General features: G+C 46.5%; 1 protein-coding gene across 7 annotated transcripts in view; it reads left to right on the top strand.

The window, feature by feature from the left end:
* Positions 1–21100, top strand: part of TTC7B (tetratricopeptide repeat domain 7B) — a 241476-nt gene that overhangs the window by 159252 nt on the left and 61124 nt on the right. For all 7 annotated transcript variants that reach the window (XM_081048774.1, XM_081048770.1, XM_081048769.1 and 4 more), the window contains 2 exons: positions 9626–9742; positions 17232–17329. In XM_081048774.1, the coding sequence (XP_080904900.1) occupies positions 9626–9742; positions 17232–17329 (215 nt within the window). The remainder of the gene's footprint in view (positions 1–9625; positions 9743–17231; positions 17330–21100) is intronic.

Here is a 21100-nt window from a genome sequence, read left to right as displayed (position 1 = left end):
CAGGCTTAGGAGAGCCATGGCTGAGGAAACCGGCCCTGTCTTCACGCAGCTCACAGAGCTATGTGGAGAAGAATTACTTTGGATCTGCCGAGGGGCTAAGAAGAAACAAAGATCACCACTGCGGCCACCACCACCCACACTGCTAGGGGAATCAAGGGGGGCCAGGCTTGCTGTTAAAGCTCCAAAGTCAGAGGTTCTGCCTTTGGTCTCCCGTGGCACCTCTGAAAAAAGCCAAACAAAAACAAAAGCAAACCTTTCATGAGTTACTAAGTAAGAACACCCAGGAGGTAAAGACAGAGCATGTGGGACATGGAAAACAGCTCAGGACTCACAGGGGCAGGTTTCTGAAAATGCAAGGACTCAAGGTCCCGATCCAAGGAGATGTGTTGTCCTCCTCTGGTCCCAAAGAGCTGGCTCAGCTTCCTAGTATTCCACGGGTTTCTTCCTTCCTGGCTCCCTTCCTGACTTGGAGTAGAGGGGGCCATTTCTGTCTTACAGAAGTTCAGGGATTCCTTTGAGTCCATATCATATCTGGCCCGGGCGCTTTCCCTTCTAGATCTAGGTGAGTGCAAGATTTCCATTCTTTTAATACCAGCCATTGTCCACTGAAATGGGCCCAGATGTCTCATTTCTTCACTTGAGCTCCCATCCTCAGACTTGGAATGTGGGGAAATCAGGGCCATGGGTGTTGAGTCAGAAATAAAGATGGAAGCCCTCCAGAATGATGGCTTTTGGGGAGTGGTGGGGCAGTAGACTTGCTTTGGGTTCAGCCCTGCCCATTTCAGAAGCGACCAGTGGCTTTGTGGTTCAGAAAGAATAGATTATTTCTGTTTAGTGCCTGAGTAGTTTGATGGGAAGACTTGCTTTCAAATACATTCTGTTCACACATTTACTTACCAGATGGCTCTTTGACACTTACTGTGCCGAAGGCTCAGCTACCACTCACCAAACCCGAGGGCAGGTTCTCCGCCTCCTACTTACTTTGCAGCCCTCAGCCCCCAGCACCACCCAGTGACACTCTCAGGAAACTGTCGCGACTGTTGGTGTTCACACCCTGTTGCTTTGTGGGCATCACTAAATGAAATGGCCCCCTTCATAAAAGTGTCACACTCAGGCGTGGAGGAGGTCTTTGGAACACGGGCGGTGTGATTCCAGAGGTGCTTTTAGTTCATCCCGCCCAGGTCATTTCCAGCTTAGGTGCTGGCTCCTGGACCTAATCAAAGTTGAGATTATTAGCTGAAACGGGAGCAAAAAATGAGCCAAACAGGGGTTTATTGAGGTGATTTCAGTTAAATATGTCAGTTGTTTGTTCTAAAAATATCACCAGAAGGATGGGGGGGAAGTATTCCAGATTGTTGACATTTTGACTGAAATGAGAAACAAAATGGAACTGATATGAGATCTAACGGGGGTTCCTGCCTGTCAGAAGGAGAGGGCGGGATTAGGGTACCATGCGGCACAGTGGAGTCCTCAGAGAAGGTGGGGACTGTCCCCAGACCCCTTCACTCACAAGCAGCCTCCCATCCAAGGATGAGGGGCCTCCTAAGTTCTGTAGAGTGAGGTCTGCTCCTGGAACTTTCTTTTGCTAAATAAATATGGTGTGGGTTTTCCCAGGAATTGGCAGATCTGGGAGCCTGGGCTGGGATAACGGTCTCAGAAACAGCGAGGCCAGCGTAGGGGAAATGCTGAGTGACCTCCCTAGACTTGCTGGCACATTGTGTGGCATCTCCTTCTTGAGCAGCCATGGTCAGATTTCTAGAATTTCCTCAATGGTTAAAAACTCCTGGACAGAAGTTCGCCAATGAGCCACCCGGGTCAGTTGCTGGACAGGACTTTATTCCTAGAGAAGTTGCACGTATGAGAGAGAAGAGCCATACTCTTCAAACCCTCCCTTGGTTGTTCTTTTGCACACAGACCAGGAGTCCATGTGTGCGTTTGGGTTTGTAAAGTTACTCAGATTTGGAAAGCTTGTAGACTAGAGGTTTCCTTCTGGTGGCCTGTGAGCTGACGTCTGCTAGTAGAGTTCCATTAGGTCTGCGGACATTTCAACAATGTTTGGATTTGATTACTTTTAGAGTAGGCTGGCACAACTCCAAACACTCCCTGATATCTCGAGCCCAGCTTCCATTTACTCGCCTGGCTCTGGAAGACATTTGAGTTTTTCACCCCCGAGAAGGATCCACAATGGCAGTGGACGATGACTCAGTGCTCTGCAGACTCAGGAGGTGTGAATGGTACCCCCTGAATTGGTACAGTGACCCTCACGGGAGACACTTGGGGAGGACCTAGAGGGAGTGATAGTGCAGCCATTGGAAAGCCAACCAGGAAATCACTCCCGAAGGAAGCGAAGCGTTTTGTTCAAGACCAAGGGTGGAGGTGCCCTTCATGTGTGAGCTTAATGTAAGTGAGTGATCAGAATGCCCACTGAATTTAAGAACAGAATACTCCCACAATTCTTTTGGGAAGGAAATAAACGCAGGTAGAATTTCCTAAGTGTAGGGGCTGTGGGCACTCTTTTCCTTGGAGGTCTTTTAAAAAATATCAGACCGTTGAAGGTTAGGATGGAGAGTTAGGAACTAGAGTGGCGCTTCTTGATCTAAATTTGCACACAGATCACCTGGGAACCTTGTTAGGTGAAGATTCTGTTCCATTGGGTGTAGAGTGGTGGGTGTCCTGCATTTCTCACAAGCTCCCCGAGGGTGCTGGGGCTGCCTGCCCCGGACCACACGCTGAGTAGCAAAGCTTTATAGGACCTCTCAGGGCCTTTTGCAGCTTTGGATTAGTTGGGAAAATCCGTATTTCTTCTAATAAGCCAATGAACAGCCTGTTAGAGCAGCAGTTAGGTAAGCCAGGTGATCAAAGGCATTGTGTATTTCCTATGTAACAGTGAGCAGGTAGATCATTCGTTCCGGTGACATTTGTTGAACGCTCACCATTAGTGACACCCCAAACCATACTTGAGATCTAGTGGGAGCAGTCACGTGAACTGTTCCATTCCTCCCCACGCTTCCAGCTGTTGTCAGAGGATCCTCAGGGTGGTCTGAGTTCTCAGCTTTGGGGCTTGCACACCTGTAAACCCAGTGTCATTGTCTCACCTGGTGGTAATTGGGCTGTTGAACTGTGTCAGGCCAGGCAGCTCACAGGCCAGGGACAGGACTGATTCTCAATGACAGTGACTCAGCCCGGGATCACAGGCTGCTTTTCACAAAGAACACCACCTTCTGCTATTGGGCTGCTTGAGAATCCCAGCCATGAATGCAAAGGCTCCACGTCCCGCACACAGTAGGTCATCAGAAATGTTGTTAACAATGAATTGAGATGGATTTCCTCAATGGAAGCCACACTGGACCTGAAAGACACTCCTCATTCCCCTCTGAGGGGTCAGTGAGGTGTGTCTGCTCCCATACCTGTCCCTGACCAGCTATGGCTGCTTCTCCAATCCTTTCAGACTTGGTTCCCAGCTGACTCCCCTGAATTCACATTTCCAGGTCTCTTCTCCTAGTCCCCACATGCTTCACTTAACACAACTCTTTTTATTTCTCTTACCATTGTGATCCATGGCTGCCAAACCATCTCTCAGTTTAAGGTTTCGTTTCAACATACTTACATCCCATCTATTGTTTCTTTTACCTGGAAAGATGCTCACTTTCCTTCGGATGTTTGGCAGCCAAACCCATTCCAGCTCTCTGGCAGGCTCCCCAGAAGTGAGCTGTGGAGACGGTATGGAAGCCCCCCAGGGCCTTTGCCCCCCTGGAGCCAATAATAGCACGTGCTTTTCTGCACAGCTGTTTTGTATCCCTGCCTACACTCAGCAAACAAATGCCAGGTTTCTGGCATGCTGAGCCCAGGAGCGTACCTACACAGATCAGCACAAAATACCACATGTCTAGGGTACCTGCCATTTTTTTCTGAATCAGCTGCCTTGCATACAGCATTTACGGATCCGCTAATTAGTGAGGGTTTTGTGTATTAACATGTACGTTTCCTCCTTGTTGTACTTAATGAGTGTATTTTTATGCTGCCAAATAAGATTGGAGGGAATTATTATTATACTTTAGTATTTCTGCAAACTTTTCAAATTTATGTTCTTTGCAAGTTCCTCATCAGAAAGCTTTGTGAGACATACGCATGTTAGATTTCAGAATTTAGAAATAGCTACCCTTTTAGCTTCTTCTTGGGCCCCAGCCTTATATCCCAGATTTCAGGCCTCATTCCTTGAACTCACTTTGGACGCTCGCACCTCCCCGCCTATGCTCTGGGTGCGCCAGCTGCCTGCCTGAAGGCCCCTCCCACCCCAGCTGTGAAAGTCTCACTTCTCTGTCATCTTCCAAGGCCCCCAGGCAGAACCTGTCTCCTTTTGTGCTGCCAAAGCGCTTTGTCCATAGTCTGTTTGTGTTCGTCCCTTATCATGCGTCTATAACACTAGACTGAGCTTTTGAGGGGAAGATACCATGTCTTATTCCCCTCTGGAGCCTCAGGGGCATAATAGGTGCTTTTAAAGTGGTTGACAAAGGGATGAACAAATTCAGATTCATTATCGGGTACTGTCATATAGGTAGTCATCTGTACAAATATGAGAGGAATAAACAGGTTACAAAACACATTTTATATACATGCGATGAGGAAAGAGATAGATCCTGCCTAGGATGGAGCGCGTGGAAGATGCAGACAGTTGGGCTAGGAGGGGCGCTGGGGAGCACCTTCCAGGCAGGCAGGGGGACCACCATGAGCATAGATGGGGAGGTGTGAGGTCTACGATGAGCTTAAGGGATGGTGTGTGGAGCTTGGGACTCATGGGGGTGGGGCCCCGAATAAAGTTAAACTAGAGTGAGAGACTAGAGGTGAGTGTCTGGTAGTTGGGGACAGTTTCCAGGGAGTCAGGAAAGGCTTCCTTGGGCTGATCATTAGACATTAAACCTAACTCTGATATACTCCCTAAGGTGCCCAATGGAAAGTCACAGCACCACGTGCCCCAGAGCTTCACCGGGGACGTGTTGTCTTCTTTCTAAACTAAGCAAACATAGTTGTTGTTTCAAGAGTTATCTGGGGATTCTCTAAAAAAAAATCCAAAAATAGGGTAAAATAGTATTTCTATTTATTCTAATGAAAAGTAAAACCTTGATTAACTGGGTCCTTCTAATGACCAGAATTTTGTATGTGCCTGACCTTTGGGTGAAAAAGGCAAGACACAAAAAGTACAGACAATGATAGTATTTTAAAGAACAATGTTGGTATGTCCTAGAAACAGTAATACCTCAGCAGCCCTGAGCAGCCCTGTTCTCCGACAGCCCTGTTCTCCGACAGCCCTGTTCTCCGACAGCCCTGTTCTCCGACAGCCCTGCTCAAGTTTCAGAGTCGTAATCTCCCTAAAGCAGAAATCCCGCCTAATGTTTTTGATCAAGTATTTTCTGCTGAGTGGACTGTAAACTTTGAGGGCAAGGGACTACATTTAATACCACGTTCTGTTCCACACAGTAGCTAACACAGATCTTTGCACATTGTAGGGTGTTACATATTTGACAATGGATTAGAAAATACTACATGTGTATGTCTTCCTAAGTGTCGATAGCGAGGTTAGACTGTTGAGTCATTCTCCTCTGTTTCCTGTTCAGTGCCTTGGAGTCTGGTGGGTTTGGGTTTACATTTCTGTTCCACCAATGACTGGCAGTGTGAACTTGGGCTAGTACTGAGTTCTCAACCTAACGTGCAGGGCTGTCTGTCATACGAATCAGTGATTAAATATTTGAAGTATCTGACAGCTGCTGTTGTTATTGTTATTTTACTTGTCTTGAAAGCAGAAGGTTCCTGGCTTGCAGCTTATTATTCCACAGTTGAAAGCTCTCGTTAGTTTCTGGAATTGCCTTTTCATTTCGAAATTGATAGCTCCTATTACTTAAGGGTGGCTTCGTGAATGGGTGCTATTTGACCTGAATCTTGAAAGAGGAGTAGATGCCTTAAAAGCAGCAATGAATGGAAGAGGCATTCCAGACAGAAGGAACAGCATGTGCAAAGACCGAGGGGAGTGAGGGAAGGTGACATCAAAAGAAGTTGATCATGGCCAGAACGGGGGCTGTGCGTGATGGGCAGTGGGCAGACCAAGGTTAAACACCTGGAGCCAGACCATGACAGGTATTGTGTGAGACATTCAATTTGGTCTCTCAGTAACAAAGATGGGTATTTTAGCAAGTTTCTTCTCTTCTTCATTAATTTCCTGTAAGTTTTCAATGAGTCTCTGAACAAAAAAAAATTTTAATTAATGAACTTTGAGCCTGGGACAAGGAATAGGAATAGATCATTTTCCCAGCAGGTGACTTCTTCTTATGCTTTAGAGAAACATCTTATTTAATACATGGTTGGACTCAGGCGGTGCGGCCAGCAAACAGTCTCAGCCTGGCCATCTCTTCTGCCCTCTCTGTCAGGGTGACAGTTCCACGTTTTGAAAGGCAGTCGATGCTGGTTTTTTCAAAACAAGTATTTTCATAACTTGTTTTTTTTTTGCCTCGGGGTTTCCTCGGTGGATTGAATTCATACTATCTTTGGACATCAACCGCAGCCAATTAATGCTAATCCTTGCTTGTGTGCTCCTCATTTCTGTGTTAATGTAACACACACCCAGCCAGATATTTTCCAACAGTCTTCAAATGTGTGAGCAGGTTCGGAAAATATGATGACAAGTATCATGTGGTCTGTTTTTGGTGGTGTTCTCTGACTCGTGAACAAGCTGAGGTTTGGGGAAATGGTGGGAAGGAGCACAGTCTTTTTGAGGCAGGGCCTGTGTCTCCTGCTGTACTTGTGCTTTCAAGGGAGCACCAGAATTCAGCTTGTCAGGGCCTTCTGCCCATCGTATGCACACCTGAAAGAGGCTGAGAGCCTCGGCTTTTTCTCCCGTACCGTCTTTTCCAGCTCCTTTTCCGTGCCAATCTCTCTTTCATCCTGTTCCTCTTGCTTCACTTCCAGGTGCTTTTTCCATCATTTATGCTCAGCAGTTCTGCTATTGTTCTTCCTGTCTGCTTCCCTTAAATCCAGCCCACACCTTATCAACTCCATATCCTGAGTCAAGTGTTTGAAAGCTGTTATTTCATGTTAATTAGAAGTTCTTTTTCCAGCCAAGAAGTCTTGCACGGAACTGTTCCCCCAAGCTGAAGCTTAGAGACGAGCTCTGGCATTTGGTACTTTGGGTACAGTTAAAGGACTCATGGTTAATTGCTCTTAGAGCCACACTGCTGCCTGCTGTGCTGGGAAACCTTCCCCACCAGCTCCTGGCCCTCCCGGGGGCAAGCATGCTCTGAGCTTGGCTAAGCCAGAGGAACTCGGTGAGTCTCTCAGAACCACCATGGTCCTAGGCGGGGTCGCCCCTGGCCAAAATTGCTTGTCAACCAGCCCTCATTCAGAAGGGTCTCTAGCCTGCGTTAGGTCTCCACCAAAAGCTGACAGGTGACCCTTTGGTAGCTTCTCCTTGCTTTGTAACACATCTCCCACTTGACCCCAGTTTGGTGGAAGATTTGGATGGAAAAGTACTCCAACCACCTTCTGGACTCATGAGGATATCAGCAGGAATCAGCTTCTGGCTCCTTAAAAACCCCTCCAGACACCCTGAGTGGCTGTCATTCCTTGTAGGTGGTCCTGGAAAGCCCTCAAGGAATTTCTCCTTCTTCAGTGTTTTTGAGCAGAAGCCAAGTTGTGTTCTCACGTCTGGCCTCACTCTTTATGTCCACCTGCCTGTAGACCAGGGATTGCATCCTTCTCATTACCTTGTCCATCATCCCATCATCCCAAGTTTAAGGAAGCTGCCACCTAGACCCCCTCTCGGGAGCCCCCAGTGTCCCCTGGAGCTTCCTGGGTTTCATTCAGAGGGAGTGGTTGGTGCTAACCCATTCCTGAGCTTGGGTGGTAAATGGGTCAAGACCACCCTCATTCTGTCTCCTCAGAGGAAAAACGCCTTCAAATGAGGCTATCACATCCTGCCTTCTTGCGTCATTGAGGAATTCGCCTTTGTTTCTAACTCAAATCACTGGAAACATTTCGTTATCTTCTGTGGCTTATAGAGAAAAGCAGTCAGTGAGCAAATGCTGCTTTAAGGCCCACTGACCTCCAAGCACAATTCTAGGCACTTGTGGACATGAGGAGAGAGAGAGAGAAAGAGAGAGAGAGAGAGAGAGAGAGAGAGAGAGAGAGAGAGAGAGAGAGATTGGGGTTCTTTCATTGAGGGGAGAGAAACACCACCTACTGAGAAGGGTTGTTACAAAGATGACACTGCTATTCTTTGCAAAGTGCCAAGCACAGGGCCAGGGTCACACAGGAGGCCTTTCGCAAACAGGAGCACCTCCCTCTCTTTTTCTTCTTATTAACAACAATCACCAGCTAATATGATACATACTGAGTAGAGACTATAATGGTGTAAACGTGGTATCTGGGGAGACTTACTTGATGAGGTGGGGCTTTAGCTGAATTTACGAAGAATTAAGGAGAGATGTGGATGAGCAGAGACTGAGATTGAAGACATGGCACATGAATTCATCGACTTATGAAAGAAGCATAGCCTTTGGCCAGTAATTCTATTGGTCCATCGAGTGGGATGCATGCCACAGAGTGGGATGGTGAAATAGGAGAGGCCCGTGGGCGGAGTGCCTTACAGGACTCAATGAGGAACTGTGACTTATTACAGACAGTAAGGACGCATTGTAGTTTCTTGAGCTGGGAATGAAAATGATTTGGGGAGATCTTTACAGTACCATTTCTTAGAGCCGGGCAAGTCAGGGGAGAAGAAGACCCTCAGGAAAGTGTCTGGGCTCATGCTAGGCCTTTCACAAGGATGGCAGTGATGAGCCCAGGACCAAGAGAGCTGATGTCTACAGAGAGACATACATAGACTCTCGGGATGGGCTAACGCCGAGGGACCAAGAAAGACAAGTGTCTAAGCTAAGCGCTCAAGGGTCTTGATGGAGGGTGAAGCCATTGGTAGTAACAAAAATAGGGAAGAGATAGTGGTTGTAGAGTAAGTAGATTGAGTTGGTGAAGTCCTAGCCCCTAAATAGCAGGGCTGGGGAAGAATAAAGAGGGGTGGGCCTTAGCCAGGTGCCCCATCTTTACGCATATTCAGTTCAGGCTTTTTGAAGCTTACGAGGTCTGTTCACCTTCACACGATGAGGATCATTGTGGAAGGTTATTTGTAGATATTTACATCAACTGTTTAATTTTGTAAATAAATCAGGATTTATTATACAGGAGTCACATCTCCTGTGTAATTCTGTAAGTAAGATTGGCTTTTAATGAATTTTTGAAGTTTCACAGATAAATTGCTTTTGTTCTTTAAAACACATGCCCTTAGTAAAATCCCTGTGTTCTGAATCAAATGAGCCGCTCTGATGCCTGTCACCTGACCACAAATGGTCCCATTATGCCTGCTTTTGCCTTAATGGTGAAACAGGCAAAGCCGTATGTTGAGGCTGGAGTCCTGGAATCCTTGGCCCTGCTGCCACTGCTTCCCTTACATCCAACTTTTGGACAGTTCATTCTACAATGAGTACAACAGCTTTCCAGTCTAAGCCAGGCCATGTTGTTCCATTTGGGTGGGGACCATCTGGCTTAAGCTGTGCTGTTTTCTCCCTTTGTCTCCCCGCCACAGACTACTGTTTTCCAAAGTGAAGTTGGAGTCTCTTTGCCGAGGCCCAGATGAGGCACTTCTCACTTGTAAGCACATGTTACAGATATGGAAATCCTGCTACAACCTAACCAATCCCAGGTAAGAGGCCAGCACAGCCTGTTTTGCGTGGGTTTGCATGGGCCCCTGCCTGTCAGTGCCATCTCTGATTGGCATTTAGCAGCCATTGAGTCTGCCCCACCGTGTACCACCGGGTCACCATGAACAGCAGATAACAGCTGTGGAACTTCCCATGTTCCATTTTTAAGGGGATTTTTCTCCCAATGGCTGATGAAATCTCCAAACCATGGGTTTATTTTGCTTTTGCTGCCATGGTGACCCACTAGGCTTAATTCACAACTGATAGTTATCTGATTTCTCTTAACTTCTTTGACATGTCTTATCATCTTTCTGGTGTTTTATAGATAGACTAGTCAGTGATGTATTCCAGATGGGATTCTTACAGTGATATTTAAAGGACCTACACAGACAACAGGCCACATCCTACCAAGGAGAGTAGAAATCATGATTGGCATGATAAAGGATAATTTTCAAGAGTTGAAATCATGAGTCAAACAAATAGAAAATAAGCATGTGGTAAATTTTTTATTTGCTTCATTAACTAGTGAGGGAATCAATAAAATGTTAAGGCCTGTTCAAAGAAGAGTTTGAAAAATAGATATGCTGAAATTAATTTGCAAATAAATGCAAAAACATTATCTTATAGGACAATAAAATATACTGTTTGGGGTTATATTTGCTGTGGGGTGGAAATCAGTTGTCTCTGGACCAGACAAAATTCCTTTGCCTGACTGTCCATTCCCTATAGGCTAACTCTGGCCTGCAGACCTGCTAAATGGCCTCGTCGGTCCCAGTCAGTCCAAGGGAATCACAGAGGCAGATAATCTGGGGATGGTCCTCTAGTCAACCCCCAGCAATGCCACTGAAAAACACCCAGTAAGCTATTGTGCCCATTTTCAAGTCTTGAGCACTTTTTCCTGGCATATGTTTAGATTACTAAGTGTGCCTTGCCCCATAAAGGAAGTAATTTAATAAAAAGGGATGTAATGATTCAAGTGAATTCAAACAACTGCTCATATACTCAACATATTTTTCAAGTTCATAGCAAGGTGCATGAGTAGCCCACATTATGCTCTGAAAAGTCAGGAGCCTAAAAATGTGTACGTTGAATCGTGAATGTGTACTAATGGTGTGGCTCGCCCAGTCCAGTTCACCAGGAGGTGGGCACCTGGGCTGGTGGCCAGGGAGTGCAGCTGCTGCCCTGGGGAGAGGAAAGACGGGATGGGCGATAGGGAAGCAGCAGAGAGCAGCTGGGGTTCAGTGTGAGATTTTGTTTTACAAAGTTTCTGCAGTTAAAAAAAAAAAGTTCAAAATCAGGGCCCTGGGTTTTCATGAACTGACATTAACAGACCTGTGACTGCAGGCCCCAGGGGCAGTGCAGCTGGAAGGGAGGGAGCTCATCCTGGAAAGCCAGCCCCTTGTCCAGTTCCATGCCCAGCAGGCAGCCAGCCACCTGACCCCTTGCCGAATTGGAGTCGCAAGAGTTAGACGAGAATCCCCTTCATACCTACAGCCTGTGGCATGTCACTCTGCTCCATGCTCCATCTTCCTCTTGGTGAAAAGATAGTTGTGAGACTGGCCTCTCTTCTGTGGGTATGTTCTGAAAATAAAGGTCATTTTAATTTTCAAAAAATTCTTACTTTCCTAAGTCTTTCAGCAGAAATAGAAAATGCCCATCTTTACCCTCTCAAAAAGCCCCTCACTGCTGCTGGCCTATGAGACGCAGCAGGATTTGGGGGAGCCTCCGCCACGCCACAAGCCCAGCTAATAGGAGATAACTCCCCAAGCTGGCTGCTTCTGTGCTGGAACACATTCCTTTGACTGTACTGCCTTTAGAAATGAGAAAATAAATCCATCAGCTTTCACATTGCCAATTTTCCCTCAGTTCTCCACACCTCTCCCACCTCCCCACATTTCCTCCCACTTAGCAACCAAGAATATTGAGTGTGAGGAGAAAAAAATAGCAGAATTGAAAGCTTTTTAAAAATACTTAACCAAATGCCTGGGCTGTGTCCGTACTTCCTCCGTTTCCTGAAGCATCTTTCAGGGGCCAGAGCAGAGAGGAATCTGGCTCCAGGCGCAGAGTCTAGATGGCAGGTAGGGGTGGCAGGAGGACGACCCAGGCAAAACTCCCTCCAGCTTCCCCTCCCGCCTGCTACTCAGAAAGCTTTGAGGGAGGGGCTGGTAATCAAGCAGCCCCTTATTAAAGGAGCGTCCTGTTTGTTTGTTTGTTTGTTTGTTTAACTTTATTGTATCTGGGATATGAGTAACTGTTTCTCCTGTAGCGCTTACCATTGTACAAATTTAGACATCCTCCCCGGTCAGGCGCGACCCTGGCAAGAGAATAAAGCACCGCGGGACGGGTGTGTTGGCAGGCACCACACACTTCCCAGTCCTCCAGATAAAGGCAGCTCGGGGTCCAACAGCCTTGAGGCTGCCATCAGGTCACACCGGCTTCTAGAAAGGGGTAGAATCTCATGAACGAGCGCGTGAGAAGCATCCCCGCTTAAAAAAAACACCAAAAAACAGGAGCAGAAAGTGTCTTGGCAGGAGGCGGCTGGTTACCCCCTGGAGAAGGTCCACACTGACTTCCCGAGCCTGTTCAACCTGTCAGGGCTTCCCAAGGCTCCCCACCCCCTCCCAGCTCCATCCTGAGGCTGACAGGAGCCTCCGGAGCTGTGTGACTACGAGGCACAGAGGATGACAAGGGCAGTAATGGGGCCAAAGTGAGACTAGGCCCAGCTTCGTGTTCTCTACAGCTCGTTCCTCCTCTGTATTTTTGCCTGAAGGAAAATCACTATGAGTTGGTCGCTGAACTGAGCCTTAGACAGCTTGCAAAGAGCGTTCCACCTGTCGTCTGAGAGCACATCTCTTGCAGTGAGCAAACTGGTGGGTGGCGTTCTCTCGAGCGTACATTTGGCAAGGTATCTGTCATTTCAGAAGCCCGTATTTCTTTCCCCAGGTCTGCAGTTTGGCTTGCATTAGAATTTTGCTTGCATAGAAATCTGTCTCATGTCTTATCTTCTCTCTCTTAGTGGTGTACAAGGCTCCCCTCAGTTCTGGTGCATTTTGACTTGGCCACTTAAGGCCGTGTGACGTCTGGCCAGAAGGTCCCAACAGCCCCTGAACTGAACATGAGAGCAGCCAGCTAGGGATCGTGGTCCCCTTCTCTGGCTGGATTTTACTAGGCCGTGTGTATGTGATCTTCAACCCCGGCCTTAGCCTTGCAGGGTAGCTACCGCCCTTTCCACTTCATGGAGAATAAAATGGAACCTGAACAAGACTAAATAAGTTGCCAAAGTTTTCCCAACTAAGTCAGTCATAGAGCTATGATTCCAACCCAGGACTGTCTCACATTTAAGCTCCTTCCACCATGCATGCTTCCTCTCTGAGTTGACAACCAACTTCTTTTGCTTTGTTTTTATTTCCTTGTTTCCCTGAAAATAAGACCTAGCCGGACAATCAGCTTTAATGCGTCTTTTGGAGCAAATATTAATATAAGACCCAGTATTATGTTATATTGTATTATATTATATTATATATTATATTTATTATTTATTATATTATACCCGGTCTTATTTTACTATAAGACCAGGTCTTATATTAATGTTTGCTCCAAAAGACGCATTAGAGATGATTGTCGGGCTAGGTCTTATTTTCGAGGAAACACGGTTATTATTGGTAACCACTTCTTTCCCCCTCCTCTCATTGCCTCTTGGGCCATCTCCGTCATGTAGCCATGAGATTGGAAGAAAAGTTTTCTTCTTGATTCTTATTTTAGTCACTTACTAATGAATACCATTTAAAGTTGTTGGGGTTTTTTTTAAGATGATTGCCTTGCTCTGAGTTCAGTTGGAAGTTGGACACCCCATTTCATGCTAATAGTGAACAACCGTTTTGGTGGAACTTTTCCTTTTACAAGGTAGGCTCTCATTTTATCTTCAAAGTAGCCCCATAAAACAGGGAAATGTCATATTATATCATATCCACTTTACTGATGAGAAAGTTGAGGTTCAGGGATGTTGGGTACTCGCCTTGACTCTTACAATCCAGCCTTAAGAGTCCTGGAGAAGAACAGGCATTCCCTCTCCCACCTGCTCCACTCGCGTTTCCTATCCAAGGCCCCTCTCTTACATCCAGTATTTACTGTGTGCCAGGCCCTGTTTCAGGAGCTGGGAAGAGGAAAAGCTGTAACAAGAACTCCAGGGTTCTGACTCCTAGCCCACCACCAGCTCGCCTCTTGTTTTTAACCTGTGTGTGGCTAGGGATGATAGAGGATTTCCAAGAAAAGCTTCTAATTGCCACTATAATTTTAACCATCACTACAATTTACTCTGAATTTTCAGTCCTACTGGGGAACAGAAATTACCTGGTTGTATACATCTACATATGTGGGTACTTCAGCCTGTGTACCATGGATTTGGTGTTCCTTCCAGTTTTCTCTCCCTAATCCCTCTACTAGAATGCCTAACCAGGATTGGTTTTCTTTCTGTTCCTGCTGTCGTCCTTAGGGGTTGCACCTAGCAGCCTAATAGCCAGACAGAGAAATGGGGAGATAACTGGGCTGTGATGAGGGGCGTCAGGTCCACAGGAGGTGCCCAAATAGTCAGTGTGCCAGAGGGAGAGAGGAAGGCAACCGCAGGCTTTCATGAGAGAGACTGGCCAGAGTGAACGAGTTAAGGAAACTCAAAGGCTGGCCAAGGCCTCCTTTTGCCCCTTCTTCCACATTCTTTGGGTCATGGTAAAGGCAGATCTTGATTGGTTAAAATTCTGCAACCTGTAAATGAAGAACTAAAAACTGTTTAAAGCATCCAGCAAAAATCTCCATCAGACACGACATTCAGAATGGAAACAAAAGAACCTCCATTTTGAATAGTTAGTTATCCACATGTACTATTCTCAAAAGGAACTATGGATGTTAAACTAAGGAATGTAATTGAATACAGTTTCAGCAGGTTGAGGGGAAATAGATGCTGCTGTTATCAGTTGGTGAAGTTCACAAGTTAAGGGGTTTTTAGGTTGTTTGCTTTTTTAAAATAAATTTTATTGGGGAATATTGGGGGACAGTATGTTTCTCCAGGGCCCATCAGCTCCAAGTCGTTGTCCTTCAATCTAGTTGTGGAGAGCGCAGCTCATCAACAAGTCCGGCCGCCATTTTCAATCTTTAGTTCCAGGGGGTGCAGCCTACCATCCCATGTGGTAATTGAACCAGCAACCTTGTTGTTGAGAGCTCGCGCGCTAACCTACTGAGCCATCCGGCCGCCCCTCCGGCAGCTCAGTGGCAGCTCATTGTCTTCAATCTAGTTGTGAAAGGTGCAGCTCACTGGCCCATGTGGGAATCAAACCAGCAACCCTGTTGTTCAGAGCCCACGCTCTAACCAACTGAGCCATCCAGCCGCCCCACAAGTTAAGGTTTTGGTTTCAGTTGGGGTTTCTAACTTTGGAGTTGCAGGAGGTCCTTACCTCAGCTTCCGCATACCTACCATTACAACAGAAGGCTGACAGTAAGTTGTCTGGCAAAATTAGCCAGCCTAAGGAACCTCAGGTGCATGTTTGTAGGTATATGTGTTTATAATGACACCTGGCATGTGCCTAAAAGTTATAACTCCTCCGAAGCCTCATGACCTCAGTTTACACAGTTCTATATAGGAAGATAATCCTTATCCTCATCTGACAAGGAAGTCACTGAGGCACAGGAAAAGTGGCCTAGCCCAAAGGGACCTAATTGTTAGAGGTTGATGTAGGATAAGAACGCACACTCCCAGCTGCGTTCCAGGACCCAGCATCACACGTGGCAGCCAACCCTGTGTTCTAAAACTTGGTGAGATGGAAAGCCTTCAGGATTGTGGCTGAAACAGACATTTCTGATCCACTTCCTCAGATTTGGTCCACCAAAAAGCCAGGCAAGCCAACACCTCATGGTGCTGTGTCCTGGAATCCCCAAGGTGATGAAAATTAGCACTCGATTTTGAGATAATGTCTTCTGGAAAACTCCTAAGTGGAAAGCCATTGCAATATTCAGATTTTTTTGTAATATTTTTGGTAATGTTTTTATTAAAAAACACGTACATGAACAGAGCAGTGCTAGAAATATTTAGTCAGTAATGTGATTGATGAAAATTTGCATGGACGTTTATGTTACTTTCTGCTCAGAAATATGTATTGTTTCTAGTTGTGCAAATAATTAATAGAACAGTTTCCAAAAAACATGTACCCAATGATGTAATAAGTATAGGCTGACAAGTAGTCTGTAACTAAAGCAAGTTTCCTTCTGTTTCCTGCGGATTTCTCTAACTACATCACTGAGTGTGGGAATTGCAGCCTGGAAACCATATTAAGTTTCATACCAAATCTTGTTTGTAACCACTTTTAGCAACAGCTGCCTAGAGGAAGGAAATTGTGTCCCTTTATTGTAGAGTTTGAACTTCTTTTTAAAAAAATATCACTCTTAGAGCCCCCAGATTGAAAAAAAAAAAGGTTCAAAGAAAAACATTAAGGACTGAAAGCTCAAGAGACAGATATGCTTCTTTCTGGAGCCTCTCTGATGGAATATCATGATGGAGGAAAAAAGAAGACTGCAATTGTTTTTGCTTCTTAGAATTAAAAACAAAACAAGAAACAAGGGTCTGTATGAGCTAAGGTCCCTTAACTGTTTCATTCCAGTGAGGCCTGATGTGGCTCTGCGTGTGGGAACAAGCTGGGCACGGGAGCGGGAAGCTGGGAGGGGCACCTGCCTGCCATCTGGCGCCAGAAGCCTGCTGTCTTCTTTCCACCCGACCTTCTGCAGCTCAGGAGCCCTGGATGGGGGCTCTAGCTCCAGCTCATTTTGTGACCTCACACCTCCTGTTCCTCACCTGTTACACAGGAAGGAGTATCAGCCATGCAATTATCTGAAAGCCTGTTCTGAGACACAAACGAGGCCATGGCTGTGCTCACCCTTTGAAAAGTAGGGGCCAGGGGTTCTCGAATCCAGCTATACATTAGAACTATCTGGGGAACTCTGAAAAATGTTGACTGCCCCAGAAATTCTGTGGGTCTTTCAGTGTGCTGGAGTGGGACCTGGCCATCAGTTTTTTTTTTAGAAACGCCTTGGGTGATTCTCCTGTGCAGCCAGGACTGCAAACGCTGGTGTCGAGTGTCCCGGGTTCGTAAGAACTACTTGAGCTTGGGCTTCATGAGTTCTCAGACTTCGCAGCATAGAATGCCATTTTCCGCTGCAAAGTGGATAGACAGCCTGGCTTGTAGTTTTCATTTTTATATCTTATAATGACTTAATGACTTAAGAGAGGCTAAAATTAGCAAGAGTCTGTGGATGTGGTTTAAGCCGTGTTTGTGGTATTGAACGCTGAAAGGAATCCCAGCCCAGGCTGAGCAGGAAGCAGGATGCCTTGTAATCAATGGAAAGGTGCTGAAGGACAGCAAAAACGCATTTCAGGAGTTGGTATTGGTTGATTCTGTTTCCTCCCCGCCCACCCTTCAAATGACTGACATTTGTAGCTGTGTTTTGCAGTGATTCCGGACGTGGGAGCAGCCTCTTAGATAGAACCATTGCTGACAGACGACAGCTTAATACAATCACTTTGCCAGACTTCAGCGATCCTGAGACAGGTGAGAATAAATAGCCAGAGGGGATGGAGTGGCATCGACTGCGGGCACAGCCCCAAGAGATGTGGGGTGAAGACAGCCAGGGACTGGGGTTGGGAAAATTCTCATGCAGGTTGGTTAAACTCTCAATTAACATGCGTTTTCTTCAGTGTCTTTCTCAAGTATCTGTTCACAGTGGGGGAAATAATATTGCATGCCCAACAGAACTCTTTGAAATCTATTTTTCCCCTTGCTCTTGGAGCCTAAAATTCAAACTAAAATTAGATTGTTCCCATCTCCATCAAGCTTCCCCTCTGCTTTTCTGTTTCTCTGTCTCGCTTTAGATTTCAGACCTTACTGAAACCGAGGTTTTGGTTTCTAATTAGTTGCACATATGAACACACATACATCCCGCAAAAGACCCTGTCAGGAGGCAGGTGGGTTCCAAGCTTCTGATTCTACAGGTCCCACATGGCGGCCCATGCACTCCCTGCCTTGGAGCAAATGTTTACACCTCGGCATTTGTGTTTCCACATTAGCCTAAATGCAGAGGAATAAATATACTTCTGTAATTTCCAACTCTCCAAACATGTAATTCTAATAGTGATACCGACTATTCAGTGGCAATTTGGAAGACTCAACAGACCCACAAAATGTTAAGAAATTCATTCTGCCTTGAGCCTCAAAAGTAGTTTCAGTGCGTTTGGAACCTGGTTCCTTTGCTTCTTCCGCTGCCTCGGGGCCTGTGTGAGGCTTAATTTCTACCTCGGTGTGCCTGGTCTTTTATGGGCTGGCGTCATGAAAGGAGCCTCCAGTTTCTTCTGCCCTTGTGCCAGGTCGCAGCTCTTGACTAAGCCCTTCCAAAAAAAGCTAGAGAGTGGCCATGAGGCATACACAGCCATCTCCTGGAAAATCCTCAGCTGGGATGGGAGAGTGAGGGCCTCTGGGAGCCCGGTGTGATACTGCTGCCTGTGGACTGCATCTCTGTGCCAGGCTCCCTTTTACCAATTTAAAGTTGGCTTAAGAAGTGTAATCCCAGGGCCCTGGGGCTCCTAGGTCAAAAGAGCACTGGGCATTAGCTGTGAGCAGCACAAATCGCAAACTAGGGCAGTTTCACATAGCTGGCAGCCACTGCTCAAAATGTGGACTGACTGAGCCATGGAGAAAATCTCCCCCTGCGCTGGCCCGACCCCTGGAGGGGTTGATCAGCAGTCCTTGGTGGGCTTAGGCTGCAAGTAAGCGAGCCAGAGACTCTGACTCGCAATAGCACAGCAAAGTGGTGCTCGTGGATCCGCCCAGTCCTGCTGGAGGCACGGCTGACCATCTCGTGGCTGGAAAGGGAAGGGCAGGCTGGCAGGATGAGCTCCTGCAAGGAGAGGCTTGACGCCCCAGAGAAGAGGAGGTGATGCCAATTCAGCTGCTGTGGCTGCCCAGGGCGGTTTTCCTCCCACAACCCCTCCCCAGGGTCCTCAGCTAGTGGCAGAAAGTGAGTGAGGCCCTTGTTATCCATGCTCCCCTCTGCCGCTTGGGACATGTTCCCTGGAGCCCTCAGGAGTCTCCTTCTTAGGTTAAACCTTCTCAGATGCCATAGTGTCCAGGTGAGGTGTGTCTGTGTGGCACAGTCGGGGTCGCTGCCCCCTGTCCTTAGTGGTGTGGTGCCCTCTGCTCTCTCACTCACTTCAGGAGCCCACGGGGTTGGAGTCTGGATTGCTGGTGGAGGAGCCCTTGAGTAATAGGAGACAACCACAGCTTGCCAGGCGCTGGCCAGTGACCATTTTCTTGTTGTGCTTATTGTGGTTGTACTATCCACAGGAACCCCTCTGAGGCTCCTTTCACCAGCCCTGGCCCCAGAGCCCCACACTGTTGGTTTACACACCAACAGTTACTTACTCAGAAGGCCAGGGAATCAGAAAAATGGAGGCCCCATTAGCACGCCTTATTGATTGCAGGCGGGTTGTAAATGAGAGTAAAACATTCTGAAATGATCATTTCAATCAAAGAGACTTAAAAATTAGGGAAGCTCACCTTAAAGTGGACAAAAATGCCCCCATCTTGATTAATAAAACCCAGTACTGTAAGTTCGGCTCAGTTGGCAGTGCAGGAGGCCAGCGCATTCTTACTTTACACCTGTGGGGACTGCCTGTCTTGCAAACGACCCACAGGTTTTGTTAACTCTAACTCAGAAGGTGCAACAGAGAAGTTTTGCTTCCGTCCCTGCCCCTCCATCTTGTCTTTCCCAAAAGGTAACCATTTTTATTAGGTTTTTTTGTTCACCCTTCCAGTGTTTTTTTCATGCAAATAAGCATAGATATTATTTCCCATGTCCCCTTACATAAAAATTGCATGGTCCATATGCTGTTCAGCACCCGGCATTTTTTACTTCATAGCGTATCCTGAGGATCCCCCCATATCCATGGGCAGAGACTGTCCTCATTCTTCCCTCCAGCAATGACGTATTTTATGAACTCAGATTTCACATTCCAGAGTTACCCATCCAGCGTGATCGCAGCCATTTTCTGCTCTCTGTCACAGTTGTCAGTGCATGTGGTGTAGAAGGAGGCTGGCTAATTTTGAATATCCATTGCAGCATTGCTCATTTAGGAAAGCAACTGGGTTAGAGAGAAAAAGAGAAAAGGAACTTATCCGAGGTAACAAATGGTCCCGAATCAAAACCTAAGTGAGTTTGAGGTCAGCTGTGGTCCAAGAGAACCCAGCCCTGGCGGTGACAGCTTATCAGTAACGTTGGTCCATGCCACACCCGGCGCTTCACTGCTTTTCTGAATTCCCTAATGTAAAGGGCACGCGCAAAGCCATAGAGTGTCGGCATCAGCAAGGGCCGTGGCCAAAGCCATGGCAAACTTCTCTGGCCATGAACCTGCCAGTTCTGAATCGCCCACTATGTACACTGACTCCTTTGTGAAGCCACGGCCCTCTTGGATCACTTGTTTTTATATTCCAGAACTAAAATGTGTTTCCTATTTATCTTTTAATTTTCTATTGTGGAAAATTTCAGACATATCAAAATATATATGAATCCCCATGTGCCTACCGCCAGCCTTCAGCAATTAGCATTCTTTCTTTCATTCATCTCTCTTAGCCGACACGTAGTTTTGTAAAGTATTTTAAAGAACATCCCAGATATCGTATCTCACATTCACAATTTCAGCGTATGTGTCACACAGATAAGAACTATTTAAAAATGTAAGCACGATACCATTATTACACATCTGGGTCATTATTAAGTGCAGGTTCAGTTTCTTGATTTTGGAATGGTTAATTAACTAGCATATGGTTTCCCACCTCTGAAATTATCCATGTGCAGATCTGTAGAATCACATAAGGGGAACCCATGTCCAGAAGCTTTGGACTAGCCAGTCCACTGTGGCTAATAGAGTGGACATTGTTTTGATGAAATGAATGTGGCAAACTGAAAAAGCTCCCCTTGAAGAACATGATTTCCCTTCTGATATCACCTCTGGCTCCTGCCCCCCACATCTGTCATCTGATGGCCCCAGCCATTAAAAAAGAGGAATCCGATAGAGTGACAGTCATAACTGCAAAGCCATGAATCATCATCCTTTCTCTGGAATAGCTGGTAGTTCCTTAAATAGAAGATGAAAAACTGTTTTTCTTCCTTTGGCCTTAGAACAGGATGTGGAATAAGGGGATTTATCTTTAATCACTAGTAGATATTACTGGTCACCTATCCAGAGCAAAATAATTCCATGAACTTGAAAATTTGGTCTATTTTGTCTGGGTGGTGTCTCGGAGGTGGTCTCCCCATCGCTGGGTGTC

The sequence above is a fragment of the Rhinolophus hipposideros genome (genome assembly GCF_964194185.1).
Source record: "Rhinolophus hipposideros genome assembly, chromosome: 5".
NCBI classification, from domain to species: Eukaryota; Metazoa; Chordata; class Mammalia; order Chiroptera; family Rhinolophidae; genus Rhinolophus; species Rhinolophus hipposideros.
The sequence above is the reverse complement of the archived record's forward strand: the minus strand, read 5'-3'. Positions and strand labels throughout refer to the sequence as shown.